This window comes from Engraulis encrasicolus, chromosome 1 (assembly GCF_034702125.1).
Source record: "Engraulis encrasicolus isolate BLACKSEA-1 chromosome 1, IST_EnEncr_1.0, whole genome shotgun sequence".
In the NCBI taxonomy this organism is placed as follows: Eukaryota; Metazoa; Chordata; class Actinopteri; order Clupeiformes; family Engraulidae; genus Engraulis; species Engraulis encrasicolus.
In genome coordinates this window covers 41974392-41991669 of record NC_085857.1, presented here as the reverse complement: position 1 = coordinate 41991669, position 17278 = coordinate 41974392, and the positions used below count along the sequence as shown (strand labels likewise).

General features: G+C 42.4%; 1 protein-coding gene across 1 annotated transcript in view; it reads left to right on the top strand.

Moving 5' to 3' along the window:
- LOC134452237 (lipopolysaccharide-induced tumor necrosis factor-alpha factor homolog) overlaps nt 1-17278 on the top strand; it is a 31622-nt gene that overhangs the window by 14332 nt on the left and 12 nt on the right. The window contains exons 2-6 of the mRNA XM_063202600.1: nt 6896-7015; nt 10645-10778; nt 12197-12277; nt 13681-13819; nt 16699-17278. The exon at nt 16699-17278 is cut by the window's right edge and continues 12 nt beyond it. Coding sequence (XP_063058670.1) covers nt 10655-10778; nt 12197-12277; nt 13681-13819; nt 16699-16804 — 450 coding nt within the window. The 5' untranslated portion in view covers nt 6896-7015; nt 10645-10654 and the 3' untranslated portion in view covers nt 16805-17278. The remainder of the gene's footprint in view (nt 1-6895; nt 7016-10644; nt 10779-12196; nt 12278-13680; nt 13820-16698) is intronic.

Below are 17278 nucleotides of genomic sequence, written 5' to 3'. Positions count from 1 at the left end.
GGGTATCAAAAAGGTATCAAAAAGTTTAAAACACCATTTCTTTCAGGTGCAGACAACACGGGCAACAGACAGTCAGTAAGAAGAAGCGACAGTGGGGTACTGGCAGTCAAGCATAGAAGCACAGTCAACTACAGAGAAACTAACCAAATTTAGGCTAATCCGGAGTGGGTAACCGCTGTGGGAGGAGAGGGCAAAGTTAAGCACAGCAAGCACGCCACATGCTCCAATACCTGAAATGAGTCCACACACAAAGGGTTAATCACAGCAAACCATCACTAAAAGTGCAATTAATTCTACTCTTAATTCACCTCATGCAGTGTAGGAAAAGGAAACACCCAGCGTCCCAACACCAGTTCCACAATCCGAATTCTGTTGACACAAGAGGAGATAATTAGTAAAGGCCACTGTCTAAATGTGCTAATGGAAATGGACAGCCAGTACCCAAGCTGAGCTCAGTATGAAAGAATGACACAATGCAGCGCGCAAGCATTGCCCAGCCAATCGCCTTACAAACACAAATAAACATAAACAAAGAAAAACAAAACTTAAATTGATAAACTGAACTGAACATACAAACTCAAATGAAAATGAAAGCAGGCAAAACAGCAATGGCAAGCCCTGCAACACAACACATACACATTAGTCTCAGTCACAGTTTAAGAAGCCATAGTAAGGCACTGAGGCCAATGAACAACCGAAAGTTGTACCTGTCTTCCTTGGCATAGGCCTACACGATAAACACAATGCAGCATACAAGCCTACTCGACCCCATGGAGACCGCAACAAGTCTAAGAAGACATGGATGTTACACACGGCATCAAGTCTTACAAGCAGTCTTTTAAAAACAATACGTTAATATTTACACATCACATAAAACAATAAAAGGACTTGAAATTACCGTCAGCAATAGTAGTCTATGCTCACATCCCAAGTTCCCTGTGACTGCTCAAAGCTGGCATCGGACACAACAGGGCTTGAAGAGGATACCCGCGACTGTAAACAAAGGTACATTCGATTTAGAGGATATTTTTACAACATAATAAACATTGTAGGCAGCCAACTCACCTCGCTAGGCTCCCCTCTATCCTACATAGCCTGAGGCAAAGAGGAGTGAGGATAACGCGAAACCTTGCTAACTGTGGTTCCGTAAAGGGTGGTTTATGCCTCGAGATCAGCGTCACTGCATCATGATGCAGTGAGCCGAGCAGTTAACGGAGTGAAGCCCCCCCCATCACGCAGGTACTCTGGGGCACCTCCCCGAAATTGTGTCTCGACGCAGGGAGCGACGGCGTGAAAGGGCGAAAATAGGTCTCTGATTGGTCCTCTCGACCAGCCTGCTCTGTCCTCGAGTCGAGAACAAGCGCTACTTCCTTGTTCTAACCTTCGTCGGTCTACGGACTGTGAGCTCTTCATTAAATAAGTTGCCCGTGCTTTGTTGTTTGATTTATTTACACGAACCAAAGACAACACATGCGCTTGCAAGTTACGACGCTGAAGTTATTTGGACAGTTGAACAGTGCTCCGAGGTCGAGGAAACATTCCCCTTCGTCCTCGACAAATGAGCCACTTCTTTGTTCCAAACTACCACTGTGGCTGCCAGTGCGATCAAACATGCACGTGATATAAAGATTTAATGTTTCATTTTCATTCTCGTCGAGTCTGTGATGCTAAAAAACAACCGACACGTCTAGTTTACTCTTTGTATTGAAGGCAGTTTCAGCGTGGAATGACATCGCGCAGACCGTGCTTCAAAACAGGGCATAAACCAAAATTAACTGCATCATGGCTGCGACAAGCTCACTCTGTGGCACAAGTAGGAAGCATAACCCGCCCTTAAGGGTTAACGTTCGGCGAGAAGGTCGCTACCGTGGAATAGCAGCACGACAGAGAGAATCTTTTGTTCTCTCTGAAGTGCTGCTATTCCACAAAGCGACCGACTCGCCGAAAGTTAACCCGCTTATTATATGGATATACTTAAATGATTCACACATGGCGGGGACATTTCTTTAGGCCTATTTAATGTTAAGTCTATTATAGTTTTTAATGTCAAAAGATTGTTGCTGCGCAAAACAAAACAGTGCCGTTGTGGAACACCGCTAGGCAACAGCTAGGTAGCCAGGACAACAGGTGTTGTCTATCAGAGCAGCTGATTAGAGTCTTTGAAAAGTCGCTTTAGCAGTGAAAAGTCTTGTTGCCATTGACAGCGGTCTGTTATAGACCAACCCGTCCGTTATCGAAAAATAACAGACGTGCGAACGTTGGGGAGCCCCGTTGAAATGAATGGAGCATTCGACCGATGACGTCACACCATATAATAATGTGTTTTATTATATGGTTGTGACGTCATCTGTCGAATGCTCCATTCATTTCAACGGGGCTCCCCAACGTTCGGACGTCTGTTATTTTTCGATAACGGACGGGTTGGTCTATAACAGACCGCTGTCAATGGCAACAAGACTTTTCACTGCCAAAGCGACTTTTCAACAAGACTCTAATCAGCTGCTGTGATAGACAGCACCCGTTGTCCTGGCTACCGCTGTCAATGGCAACAAGACGTTCACTGCTAAAGCCACTGGCTTGTATACAAGTCAGTGGCTAAAGCGAATGTTTCATATCACTCCGCAGGGGGTCCGGTCTTTTGTCACTCTAATCAGCTGCTGTGACAACACCTGTTGTCCTGGCTAGCCTACCTGTTGCCTAGCGGTGTTCCACAACGGCACTGTTTTGTTTTGCGCAGCAACAATCTTAACATTAAATAGGTCTAAAGAAATGTCCCCGCATGTGTGAATCATTTAAGTACAGTGGGTCCAATATGTATTTGATCCCTTGCTGATTTTGTTGGTTTGCCTACTAACAAAGACATGATCAGTCAATAAATGTTATGATAATATGTATTCTAATATGGAGAGACAGAATATCAAAAAGAAAATCCAGAAAATAACTTAAGAGAATATATATTAATTTATTTCCATTTCATCGAGCAAAATAAGTATTTGATCCCCTGCCAACTGATTACAGTTCCGGGCCCACAGACCAGATGGGCACTTCCGATCAACTTGTCATCTGAATTAAAGACACCTGTACATACTAACATGCATAAAAGACACATTGAATCAGCAGAATCAGTTCATAGTATGAGTGAATCAGTCACACTCCAACCTCACCAGCATGGGAAAGACCAAAGAGCGGTCAAATGATATCAGGGACAAGATTTTAGACCTGAACAAAGATTAAATTGGCTGCAAAGCCACAAGAAAGAGACTGGGTATTAATGACCCAGTTGTTGATGCATTTCTTCCAAAATGTGAGGAATACAAAATGACTATCCATCAGCCTGTCTGGGGCTCTATACAAGATTTGACCTTTTGTAGGGATTTGATAATCATGAGAACAGAAAGAAAGCACCCTAGACCTGTACGGGATGAACCAGGCAATGATATCAAAGCTACTGGGACCAAAATCACTGAGAAAACTACTGGTAGCACTTAATGCCACAGAGGTTTAAAATCCTGTAGTGCACACATGGTACCTCTACTTCAGAAGGAACCTGTGCAGTCCCACCTGAGGTTCGCCAACGGACATCAGACTAGTTTAGGATATGATAAGGTGGTGATGTAGTCAGATGAAATCAAAATTAAGCTGTTTGACATTAACACAATTCAATGTGTTTTGAGAAAGAGTACTGCTGTCTATGATCCCAAGAACACCCTCCTCACCATCATGCATGAAAGTGGTATCATTATGGTTTGAGGGTGTTTGTCTGGCCAAGGCACAGGGCAACTTCACATCGTCATTGAATGGATGGAGGGAGAGATGTAATGTGCAATCCTGAGTGCAAACGTCCTTCCCTCCACCACTACACTGAAGGGTGGGCCATTTTTGGATCTCCCAACATGACAATAATACACAACATACAGTCAAAGAAACGAAGGAGTGACTCAATAAGAAGCATATTAAAGTCGTGGAGTGGCCTACAGTCTCCAAATATTAACCCTATAGTAATTCTATGGAAAGAACTGAACCTCCCATTTGCCAAGCTACAGACCACAAACTGTTAATGTTTTAGAGATAATATGCCAAAAAAAACATTTTCTACTATATGCACAAACATTGTCATCAACTAAAAGAAGCATCTGACCTCAGTGCTAGACAACTAGGACTTTGCCACAAAGCACTTTATCTTCTTTAGCTAGAGGGGTCAAATACTTATTTGCCTAAATTAAATACAAATAAATTAAAATATATTATTTTAAGTTATTTTCTGGAATTTCTTTTTGATATTCTGTCTCTCCATGGTTGAATACATATTATCATAAATTTATAGACTGATCATGTCTTTATTAGTGGGCAAACCGGCAAAATCAGCAAGGGATCAAATACATATTGGACTCACTGTATATCCATATAATAAGCGGGTTAACGTTCGGCGAGTCGGTCGCTTTGTGGAATAGCAGCACTTCAGAGAGAACAAGACCCCTCCGCTCCGCGTCGGGGTCTAAAGATTCTCTCTGTCGTGCTGCTATTCCACGGTAGCGACCTTCTCGCCGAACGTTAACCCTTACTTATTATATGGTTGTGACGTCATCTGTCGAATGCTCCATTCATTTCAACGGGGCTCCCCAACGTTCGGACGTCTGTTATTTTTCGATAACGGACGGGTTGGTCTATAACAGACCGCTGTCAATGGCAACAAGACTTTTCACTGCTAAAGCGACTTTTCAACAAGACTCTAATCAGCTGCTGTGATAGACAGCACCCGTTGTCCTGGCTACCGCTGTCAATGGCAACAAGACGTTCACTGCTAAAGCCACTGGCTTATACAAGTCAGTGGCTAAAGCGAATGTTTCATATCACTCCGCAGGGGGTCCGGTCTTTTGTCACTCTAATCAGCTGCTGTGATAGACAACACCTGTTGTCCTGGCTAGCCTACCTAGCTGTTGCCTAGCGGTGTTCCACAACGGCACTGTTTTGTTTTGCGCAGCAACAATCTTAACATTAAATAGGTCTAAAGAAATGTCCCCGCATGTGTGAATCATTTAAGTATATCCATATAATAAGCGGGTTAACTTTCGGCGAGTCGGTCGCTTTGTGGAATAGCAGCACTTCAGAGAGAACAAGACCCCTCCGCTCCGCGTCGGGGTCTAAAGATTCTCTCTGTCGTGCTGCTATTCCACGGTAGCGACCTTCTCGTCGAACGTTAACCCTTACTTAATATCCTCTGCTGCCGTAATCATCAATCAACGCAAATACTAACAGGTGTGGGTGTAGCATGGTACGCAGCAAAGTGACTGCGGCAGTAATCAGCAGCCAACGAGGCTCAGGTGTGTGTGTGTGTATGTGTGTGTGTGTGCGTGCGCGCGCGTAACATACCCTTCCAGTCTAAAAGCGGAATGTAAACACGGAAGTCAGGACCATTCTAACCAATTCCTAGTGAGTGACGTAGCGTACCTCACTCACTGGTTACTCATGCTTAGGTCACCTAGGCTTGAGTGGAGTGGAAAAGTGTGTGGAAAAAGTGTCCATCTTCAAATATAGGCTCAAAGTGCAGTGGGAAATCCTGGTTTGTGTTCATAGTACGGCCTTGGAGGACTTATAAAATTTGAAGTGGCCCCTTGAATGAAAAAGGTTTCCCTTTGGAGAAAGTTTGGAGTAGAATAGTCAACATTTCTAACAGTAAGCCTACATTATATGTAGGCCACTACACATTAAATGTAAATCAAACACAATATACTTTGTTTTTTAGTGTTGGTTATATGCAGTAGGCTTAGTCACCCTTTACAGCACAGGTTCTTGCAAAATTCCACAAAATCCTTTTCATACACGCTCTCAAGAAGAGAGTTGATGTTTGGATGTGGTTGGGCCTTTCCATTGGGGAACTAATCCTAAGGATATACTATAGGCAACCTCACAAGCAAGCCATTATGGTCTGATTACACAAGAGATAACAGGATATTCCAGAAGCAGTGTCAATGCATCTGACTTGGCATTTGTGGAATTCCTGTTAGGATGCTAGCCAGGCCGTGCCTGCCTAGTGACGTAACACCTTCAGCGTTGCTACTAGTCAGGTCAAGAGCAATGCAAGTACTTTTCTGAGCTCTCGAAAAAACGGGAACTCCTCCCACTTTGTCAGGAAGCAAAAACGACCTATAGCAAACCAAGGGAGGCGGGTCAACCATGCCATTTGGGAAATGTTAGTTGTTATGCTCTTGGTTAAACCAAGTATCGAAGAGATTTGAAAGCTATTAGGATCGATGCAAGACATTTTTATTTTCCATAACACTTCCAGAGAATTATATTTTGTTTTATTTTTATTTTTTTCAATCGTGGTTCTAGGGCATTACATTTGCCATATAGTACATTTGGGATGAAAAAGGCTGAATTGCTTTAGTTCAGCAGACAAATTCATAGCAACACATGTAATGTAGATTATGTTGAGCTTTTCAAATTATTCATCATCAGTAGCCTATATTTTGTGATCAGCTGACAGTTTTTATGTCCCACTAATGAACCAACTTTGCAATGTGTTTGCTGAAATCTGATGGCCCTTTTTGCTAGGGAAAAAAAACAATCTGGGGAGACTGCTATACATGGGTTCTAAATTTTTGTTTTCCCCTGCGCGAAACTAGCTGCGCACAACTCAACCTCTGATTGTTGGAAACCGCTGTCGGTCAAAAAATGACCTCACGTGGTTGGCTGCCAGTGTTTTGCCCCTCATCACAATACATCACACCATGTTGATAAACACGGTGAACCCATATACCCTCCAGCTTCATGGTATGGCGTGTGTGTGTCTTTTGGAGGCTATTGCGTAATGTTTGCTCAAAACCAACCCACCCACCCACCCATGTATCTGACAACCCAACCTTTCTCCCTCTCACCTCTGTGTCGACATCAGCAGGTAACGTGACACACCCATTTGTGACTTCAGAGGAGCAGTCCATTCTTAATCGCTCTTTGTGTGGCAACTACTCTGAGACTTCGTCTTCTGTGTCTCTTACTTTATAACAACATACAGGTGAGTGACATTATATTTTATTTTTTTTGGCAAAGATCAGACATGTACTTCCTGAAAAGAAAGAACGTTTAAAAGCAGAGACAGAGAGAAGGTGTTTTCTTTTACAGTCTGTTCAAATGTGGGCAGCTTTGAATGTAGTAGAATACTTACAAATTAAAAAAAAAAGGTTTAAAAAGTGTTGAAGATGTTTTGTATGTACAGGTATATGGTCTATATGGTCACGTGAAACCTCCCTGGTCGTTCACAGTGGTCCATATTCCTTCAGTTACAGTCAGGGCTCTACATTAACACCAGTCTAATGCTGGTAAAATTTCAGTTTGGCTGGTAGAAAAGTACAACGTACTAGCCACTTTGACCCATAATGAATGTGTGTTTGGCTAGTATTAACATCATCTAACCATTTTGGCTGGTGATAAAAAAAAAGTTAAACATGGTGACAGTACATGTAAATCTTTGTAATACCTGTTCTCTATTATGTGCCAAGTTTCCCCTCACCGTTGCCATAGCGCCGTTGAGAATGATTAACTCATCTCATTTTACTCTGTACACCTCGTTGCTGTTCAAATTGTCATAAATGGCATAAGGTGCGTTCTTGTGTGGTGTACTGCAGTTCAAAACTAGGCTGTCATGTCATCTTGCATTCATTTCCACCTAAGCAGCATACTTTACACAGTCAAATTACTGCGATGTCTAGCGTATTCTTATCTTTTATTTGTCTCTTATGAAAACAGATTTTTGTTTAGGTTTCGGGAATAGCTGTTTCTCCTTAAAGAAGCAAAGGCATGTGCCATGACAGCGTCCTTCCACAGTTGTCTTTAATCCATTAAATCCAGCTAAAGAAAACAGTGTTAGGTTAGGTTCTCAAGAAGTCATGTGGCAAGAAATCTTGTCTAGCACGTAAAGGCACTCACCAAGATCAAAACATTTTCTGAAAGCTGTGCAGGTTGGTGTGGATGGAAGATGGAAAAGGCTGATCAAAATTCATGGGTTAATGATGTTCTAGGGCAGTGTTTCCCAACCTTTTTTGTCTTGAGTACCCCCTAAGCATTTTTGTTGTGCCGTGAGTTACCCCAGTCACGTTTTGTATCGCTTTCTCTATCTCAATGTTACAAAGCTCCATACATTTGTTAAATTTACATTGTTCCAAGTACCCCCTTCAGTGTGCTCACGTACCCCTAGTGGTACACGTACCCCTGGTTGGGAAACACTGTTCTAGGGGGGCTCAGACAACAGGTGGTACAACCACCACTGCTAACACACATGAATAAATTAGTTGTTAACCAATCTACTGCAAAGAATGTACTTCTTTGACGATCCACTAAAAGCGAATAAAATACAATAATTTAATACGTACAATAGTGGCATTAGCTGTGGTTGCACCACCCTGACGTGACGTGTGCTACTACTAAAATGTCATTGACCCTTATACGGATTCAATCACCTCCTCTACCTGAAATGAGGCTGGAAATGCAACTCTTAAGAATGTATTTTGCCTTAAGTCATGGCATGGAAAGACAGATGGTGGAGCTTTACCCTTTACCCTTATTGACAAGGAACTAGCTACAGTATTTGCTCAAGCAGGTTTGGTTGGCTGGATGTTTCTTCAGGGTTGTGCCTATAGGGCTGGACTGGGGGAGAAATAGGACCCGGGCACTTTTGACTTAAAGGGGCACATCATAATTAACTGACTCACCGGTGGGCCCAGCACCCTCGTGGGCCCCGCACCCTTGTGGGCCCAAGGTGCACAAGTGCGCCATTCAATGAGACACAGCATACGTATATCTTTGGTTGACCTATCTCATACAGTTCTAGAGAGAGATTGGCCCTCACTGCTCCTCCAAAATTACTTGGCGCCCATGGTAACAGCCCATGAAGAGAGGCAAATGAAATGTGACCAGTCAAATGAAAGCAGGCTTACGTGTCTGCATGCATGGCTGCATCAGTAGAGAGTTTCTTCTTCTTTAGCAAGATAAACTTCCAACAGGGCCGGCCCAAGCCTTTATGGGGCCCTAAGCAAAATTTCATCCGGGGCCCCCATACCACCACCTACTCGGCATCAGATGCTTCATAAGCTTCATTTACTTGCACTAGTGAGTGGTAGGAGCTAAGGACATAGGTATTCCTTGTGGCAGTAAGTTGTACATGAGAAACAAATATATGTCGAGGGAAAATGGTGGAGAGTTAATTTCTTCCTGGAACTTTGCTGCTCACGGGGGCCCCTGGTGGCATAGCCATTGCATAGTTCACTTATGCCTCAGGCCGGCCCTGCTTCCACACAGCAGAATTTTCTGTTTTCTACTGTAAGAAGAGAACACATTCAAAAGAGCCCACGTTGCTCAATCTATGATATTATCATTTGATTTCCATGTGTGAGGCATCATTGTAAAACTTAATCTATGATTAATCTAGGAATGACTGAATTACGTAACTTGGTCATTGCAATTTTGGTGACATATGGTTGTAACATTGGCCAAGAGTGGGCAATTATATTGGCCAAAGGGCCACATTGGGTTTAGGATATTGACTGAAGGGCAGGATATGACAGGAATCTTTCTGGTGTTGATAATGATGTATGCTGACATGACTTGTTGACTATTTAAGTCCTACACATTATACTGAAATGTATTTAAATTAATATAGCCCATGTGTGCAGGGCTGTAACCAGACATTTTCAAATACCAAGGTCAAATACTGCGTGCTGTACTGCATTCTGTACATTTAGACGCCTTCAAACTCTTCAGTCAAACTCTTAAGTTTGTTTTCATTAATCACTACCTTCAGGATAAATGGAGGTGGCGTATACAGACTGAATTTGTCATTGTTGATCATATGTCGATTTCCATCATAAATTCTACATTTCTGAAAAATTAACCGGGGACATGACCTCTGTGTCCTCAATGGTAGTTACGGCCATGCCCTGTGCAGCAATTTTAAGAATAGCCTACTGGGTGAGATAATAACTTCGGATTCAACGTTTTTTCTTGTAAAGGCGCCGATAAGGGACAGATGAAATGTCACAGCGTGCCCAATGTGGCCCCTGAGCTTGAGTTTGCCCACGTCTGACATGCTGTAGACTCTGCGGGGTTAATGGTTTTACTGTGATTGTTTTATGGTCTTTATTGTTATATTGTGATATGGGTTTCCCGGTCAGCTCATTGTTTCATTGTTTCATTGTGATATTGTTTTATTGTGACATTAACCTGCCCTACATATTTATTTTTTGTTTTAGCAAATCGCTCTTATTCTTAAATTTCTTTGTTGACCTGACCTCTCCCCCATCCATGGCTGAAGTGCCCTTGAGCAAGGCACCTAATCCCACATTTCTCCAGGGACTCTTTCTATCTCTTCTTCCTCTGCCTTCCTGCTATCTCTGCCTCTCCTCTCTTCTTCTCCTTTTAAATCCATCTCTAACAATTATGTTCTTTTTTTCTCATTTGTTAAGCACTTTGAGTTGCATCCCTTGTATGATACAGCGCTATACAAATGCAATTATTATTATTATTATTATTACTGTAACCAATACCCTGAAAAATAATAACTGTAGGTCGCTTTGGATAAATGAAAGCGTCAGCTAAGTGTAATGTAATGTAATGTAATGTAATGTAAATTGACTTGACTCGTCTTAACAGCTGTTTGACCATGGAGAAGGGAAACCAACCCCCTCCTTACCCGGTGACCCCAGGGCCTGGAGCTGCGTACCCCCCACAACCAGGCACTGAAGCTGCATACCCCCCACAATACACCCCGTATCCCCCACAGCCAGGTAAGCAAACACTTAAAGAGACACTCCACCATTTCTGGAAAAAAAAACTTATGTTACACCTCCTTGAGTTAACCCTTGTAAGGTGTTACATGGTTACACCCTCAAATTATCACCAATCCTTGGCCAAATTTCACAGCAGGTGCAAGATACTGTGGTTCGTAGGCCTCTCCAGGTCACTAGCTAACCATGAGATGACCAGGTGTTGGATAAGATGTGAAATTTGGCCAAGGATTGGTGATGATCTGAGGGAGTTTCAGCAAGAATGAAATCGGTCAGATTCATCTTTGCAAATGGCGCGTCTCTGATTCACCATACAAAGTTACCTTGGGCCAAAACATTATTCCTTCTATTCTGACAATGCCCCTGAATGCTGAGGATAGTTTTTGTAAACTAGGACAATACTCCAGCCTCTCAGCTTGCCAATCAAGCTGTGGATGGAGGACCACCAGATCAATACCCTGACATGGTCAGCCCAAACTCCAGCCCAAACTCACTATTTTTTTTTCAGATTCATGTTCCTCACTGAAAATGAGCCAAAGCCAGTGAATCTCAGTGTGAGAGAATAATAACTGTTACTATTTTTCTCAAGCGAAAAACTGAAAACGGGTCAAAATGACCAGAACACCTTACAAGGGTTAAATATTGGGGTTTTTTTTTCTTTCTTCTGTACTTCCAGCCATTCTCTGAGTCTGGACGGGCAATTTCTGCCTACAAGCTAGCGGATAATGGAATTGTATGACACCAGCTGGCAGCTACAGTAGCTGGCAGCCTACCATAGGATTCAATAGCTACGTTTACATGATACATTTAATTAGGAATTAGCTCCATTTAATTCTGAATAAAGCTTAATTCCGCTTTGATAACGTCATGTAAACACCTCTTAATTCAGTATTAAAGGAAAGATCAAAGTAAACTCGATGGAAATATTTCATCCTGAATTATTAAAATATCATGTAAACGTAGTGAATGCTAATGGCTAGTTTGGAAGTAGAAGTATACATCACCAGACCAAGTGAACAGCTGCATCAGACACTGAAAAGTAGGTTAGGATGCTATCTCTGATCGCTCTTGTTTATTTTCTGTAATTTTCGCAGCCTGTCTGACTAGAATAGCATGTATTGCATCCCTAATGCTTAACATTAATCCTAAATTATTATTCACGCACTCTTGAACAGAACATTTTAGGATTAGTTTGGTAATTTTACATGCGTGACTGGGAGAGGTAAAGATATGGGGGAACACCTCTCGGCCTTTCCCTGTTATTTCTTGTCATGACCTCTATAATATCTGTCAGTCTTTCTTATTGTGTCTGCCGCTGTGTCACACTGACTCCAGTGTAGTCTAGTGTTTGTGAAGCAACTTTGTGGACGGGTGCTTATTTCCAACCCTGGTGCCTATGTCTGTGTTTGTGTCTTTAGGTCCAGTTCAAGCTCCCCCTACTCAGTATGGGATGAACCAGCCACAGCTTGTACAGCCCCAGCTTGGCCAGCCAGTAGTGGGTGAGTCCACACACGTCATGCCACCCAACCAGTTCCTGACAAACCTGTATCACGGACCATTAGTTTGTGTGTGTGTGTGTGTGTGTGTGTGTGTGTGTGTGTGTGTGTGTGTGTGTGTGTGTGTGTGTGTGTGTGTGTGCGTGCGCCTCTCTCTCTCTCTCTCTCTCTCTCTCTCTCTCTCTCTCTCTCTCTCTCTCTCTCTCTCTCTCTCTCTCTCTCTCTCTCTCTCTCTCTCTCTACACAGGCTAGTGATTTAGTGTGCACACCATAAATGGTCTGGATATTGCACTTATTATCAGTGACTTTTGTCCTCATGTCAAAACATTAGAAGCACAATGTGTGATTCCTCTCTGTCTGAGAAAAGATTATTTTCATTTTCATTTCGGTTTGCAATATTTGATTGCTCTCATTTCCCTATTCCTCATGCAACATCCACATTTTTTCATAACACTGTGCAGAGTGAAAATTACATTTGAGTCAGTTGAGTCAAATGTCAGTGTAAAATTCTGCAGGTGGCCAGTGTAATTTCAACTCAAATATTTACACAATATGGATTGAGTTGCATTAACTCTCTCTAAATCAACACTATTTTTGACCAAATGTTAGCCGAAACGAAATTAATTCCAAGTCTTTAAGCGTTATATGAACAGAGTTTGAATATTGTATGCCTTCATTTGGACCAGTGCCAAACTGGCCCGACTGCAGCTCCAACAGTGGGACTCTGGTTTGATTCCAGCCCAGACGATCCTTCCCCACATCTCTCTCTCCCTATTTGTTTCCTTTTGTTCACTGTCCTATTGTAGAATAAAGCCATAAAAGGCAAAAAAGAGAGACCAGTGCCAAACTAACATTTCAATGTTACCATGTCTTCAAGGTGGATATGTTACTTTTAGGGCTGGGACTCGATTAAAATTTTTAATCGAATTAATCTATAGGCTTTGAAATTAATGAATTAATCATTTTAATCGCATTTAAATATCTGACTTGTAAACAGTGAAAAGTATTTTTTTCACATGGATAATGCGATCACATTGAATAATGACAATAAATAAGCTTAATCTAAAAATATTGTTCATTTTTAAAAGAAGAGAGAGCTCTTCTCAATATCAGAAGACTGTTCACCATGAGCCGAAATGCTGCCCTCCACACTGGTCTAATCCAGAACTATGTAGCTATATTATAGTGCAAGGGTTTTTTTTTTTTTAAACACTTTATTTTAAGAGTTTTCCATAATATAATAATAATAATACAATACAATTAAACAATCCATTTAAAATCAGTTTTTTTTTTTAATCGCGTTAATTTTTGTGTGATTAATTAATCGAAATGAATGCATTAATGTCTCACCCCTAGTTACTTTTCTACATTAGTAACAGTGATTTTTTTTTTATATTACTGTGTAGTGACAATGCTCTCCCAGTGTCTGACGGACGTCCCCGGCCAAGCGCACTGTCCCCACTGCCAGCAACAGGTCGTCACGGAGACCAGACATATCAGCGGCCTCCTCACCTGGCTCTTATGCGGTGGCATGTTCCTCTTCCTGTAAGTATATCATGCTTTGTTATTTTTATTTTATTTATTTATTTTTTGGGGGGGCTTTATTTGTGTGATAGGATAGTGAAGATATGGACAGGAAGCAGGAGGAAGAGAGACGAGAAAGGGTCGGCAGCTTCCCCATTTGTGTATGCCCTGTCGTCCTGTAGAACATTTATTTTTGCCCTTCTGTGTCTTTGTTTAGTTCCTGGTTTTGGTTTCTGATCATTTTTTATTCCGTATGGGTTCACAGTGTTTGTAAACACGATGTTGTGAGAAAGGACAAGACACTGGCAGCCAACCATGTGAGCTAATTTTTTTACCGACGTTTTTTTACCAGCGTTTTCCAACAATCAGAGGTTGTGTTGTGCGCAGTTAGTTTCGCGCAGTCAGGAGAAAATAAAAACTTAGAACCCATAATGTGTCCCACCCCTCGTTTGTATCACCTGTACCGTCTGATTGCTCCTGTTAGTTCCCCTGGAGCCTATGGTTCTCACCTGGACTTGTTAGCCTCCTGTTCCCTTTTCATTGTCTCGTTATCTGTTCGTAGTTGTTGATTACCTGAGCCTCGTTCTCTTGTTGTCTGCCTCATTTGTTTTTCTGTTTCTGCCTTGTATGCGCTGGTTTCACGTGTGTTCTGCAGTGTCCGATCTGTGTTACCCTGTTAGAAGCTGTTTAGTTTGTGAAAATTTAGGCAGTCCTATGACCATAGCTAGGTTTACATGATGGTTTTTAATTCCAAATTCAATAGTTCACTCTCTGAAATTTGGATTAAGCATGTATGCATACATCTTTGTTCTCGCTGGAGAATGGACTTCTTGTGATCGTGCTGTCCACGCAGTGGACTGATCATCAAAGTGCTTCACGGGGTCCGCAGGGACCACTGCACTCAAGAAGCTGAGAGATTACTTGGCGTATTGGGCAAGATCGCTGGCCGTGGTGCTGAAGTACTGCCACGGCCGAGAAATGTCTATGCAGCAAACATTCTCGAGCTCGGGAGTACGGGGCGCCACTGAGAGCTCGGGCAGTATCTGCACCCGCAGATATGTGTGAACTCTGAACGGACACCCCCCGGTGGATGATGGTAGGAGAGCAATGGAGCGGGGTGAACTGGAAGAAAGCTAGGGCAAAACACCGGCATCTTCGTTCTCGCTGGAGAACGGACTTCTCGTGATCGTGCCGCTCTCGCAGGAGAGTGGCTGTCCACGCGGTGGACGGATCATCAAAGTGCTTCACGGAGTCCGCAGGGACCACTGCACTTGAGAAGTTGAGATAGATTACGTGGCGTATTGCAAGACACCTGACGAATCGATCGTACAGTGGTAGAAGGGAGGCGAAAGGAGAGGTGGTGGGACGAGCGAGAAAGAAAATTTCTGACTGGAGACGGGTGAGCGGAGAATAAATGCTGGATGTTTAATTAAGGGGCGTTCCAAATTTTCTGTGCGCTGAATTTCCACAGAATGATGGCAGAGCGGAGAATGAGATTCAGCTGGTTAAATAGGCGTGCCTATCTTTTCGCGCTAATTCAGGTGAATGATAGTTGAGTAATGCAGGTGGTAAATTAGGCATTCCAAATCTCATTACTCTTCTCTCGAACTTTCGTTTCATACTTTGATCTTTCATTAAATTCCAAATTGTGAGGTGTTTACATGATGTTTTCAAAGCGTAATTAAGCTTTATTCCGAATTAGAGCAAGTTAATTCCGAATTAAATGTCTCATGTAAACATAGCAAATGACAATAAAACTCTTTAACTCTTGAACTTTCTGTAGGCTACGACTGTCTAGCATAATTTCTGGCCTATCCTCCTAACCACCGTCCTTTTCAACATTGGTCATGCTCTCTGGTGCTTTCACAGAATTTCTGATCCTCTAGTTCCGGTTAAGGCTTTTTTCCACTGTGCCGTGCCATGTCATGTCGAGCTGAATGGTGCTGTTAAGCCAGCCTGGCTTGAGTTTCCATTACAAATCTTGTTAGCCGGAGTATGGTTGGACTGGAGTTACGTTTTTGGTGTTGTCATGTTAGCATTAGTGGTGTGGATCGGCACTGCCCTCACGATCCGATTCGATCACGATTCGGGAGGTAGTAGATCCGATTCGATTCGATTCTATTAGATCCAATCCGATTCGATTCAATTCTACAATGCATTGCAATGCATTACATTTCTACTGAACGCAAAGCAAATGTTCAGCCATGATGAGGAAATACAAGTAGTCAGATACTGAGCAACAATTTATTGGCTGTTTTCTGTATCAGTCTGTATCAGTCTTGCAATGTTTTGAAGTGTTTTTATTTAATTTAACATTCATTTGCTCCCGAAATATCCATGGAAGTAATTGAAACTTAAAAAAATTGCCGGATTGATTCTGGAACTTGCCGGATCTGGATCTGGATTGTCCATGCCCGGATCGATTCGGATCGCCGAATCGATCATTGTTGACACCACTAGTTAGCATTACTTAGTTGACTTAACGCAAGACTGACAGATATTTCATCTATCGAAGTAGGCTATAAATAGTGTCAGCGACATCATACTTGGATACTACAATGTTGATTTCTTCGATTTTAGTGTCAACGTAATACAGCGTCAAACTAAAGAGCATTCCAAGAGAGTTGATCTGGTGGTTGCCGGTGACCACGAGCTGATGCAAGGGATTTTGGGTAGTAGGCAGCAAAAGCTCAGTTTAGCCGACCAAAAAACCTAGGGCTGCATATTTGGAATACCATAGTTTTGAAATGTACATTCTAAAACTCAGTTTATGTGTAAATGCGAGGACAAAACCCTGGCATTTTCAAAAATATCCATATACATGTCGTGTACGTGTAAACGACTTTTAAGTCAGTAAGGAACGAAGAAAATAATGAAATGAGTAAACATTCCTTTTCCAGGTGCTGGCCCTGCTCGTTCATCCCATTCTGTGTAGACGGCTGCAAGGACGTGGAACACCGCTGTCCAAACTGTCACAACGTGATCCACCTCTACAAACGCATGTGAAGGACCCCCCCCCCCGCCCCAACCTCCTCTGTTAGCTGCTACTCTATATCTTTTCTACAAATCACCACACCCTACAGGTTGATACATTCAAATTTAGCACAGCTGGTGTATGTGTTTACAAGATGTAAATGACCTTGTCCACCATTTGAATAACCAGTCCTTGATCTGTTCGGCCACTAACCTGTACTGTGGTCAGGCCAGGAACTATCAGTTTATTACTTTGTGAATGTGTTTGTGAATGGGCAGCCTACATTTTCAAAGTAAATGACTGAAACGATATGCCCTCATTTTAAATATTCTGCATGTATTGCATGACCGTGATTTCTCCTTGTCGTTGTGATCACACAGCGCACACAGAGTAGACCACTATATTGGGCCTCTGTATTTTTGCCCATCACCCATGTGAACAGGAGGGCAGTCAAGACATTTGAAAGTCGATGATGATCAGGCTACCTTGGTGGCACTCCTGACTCC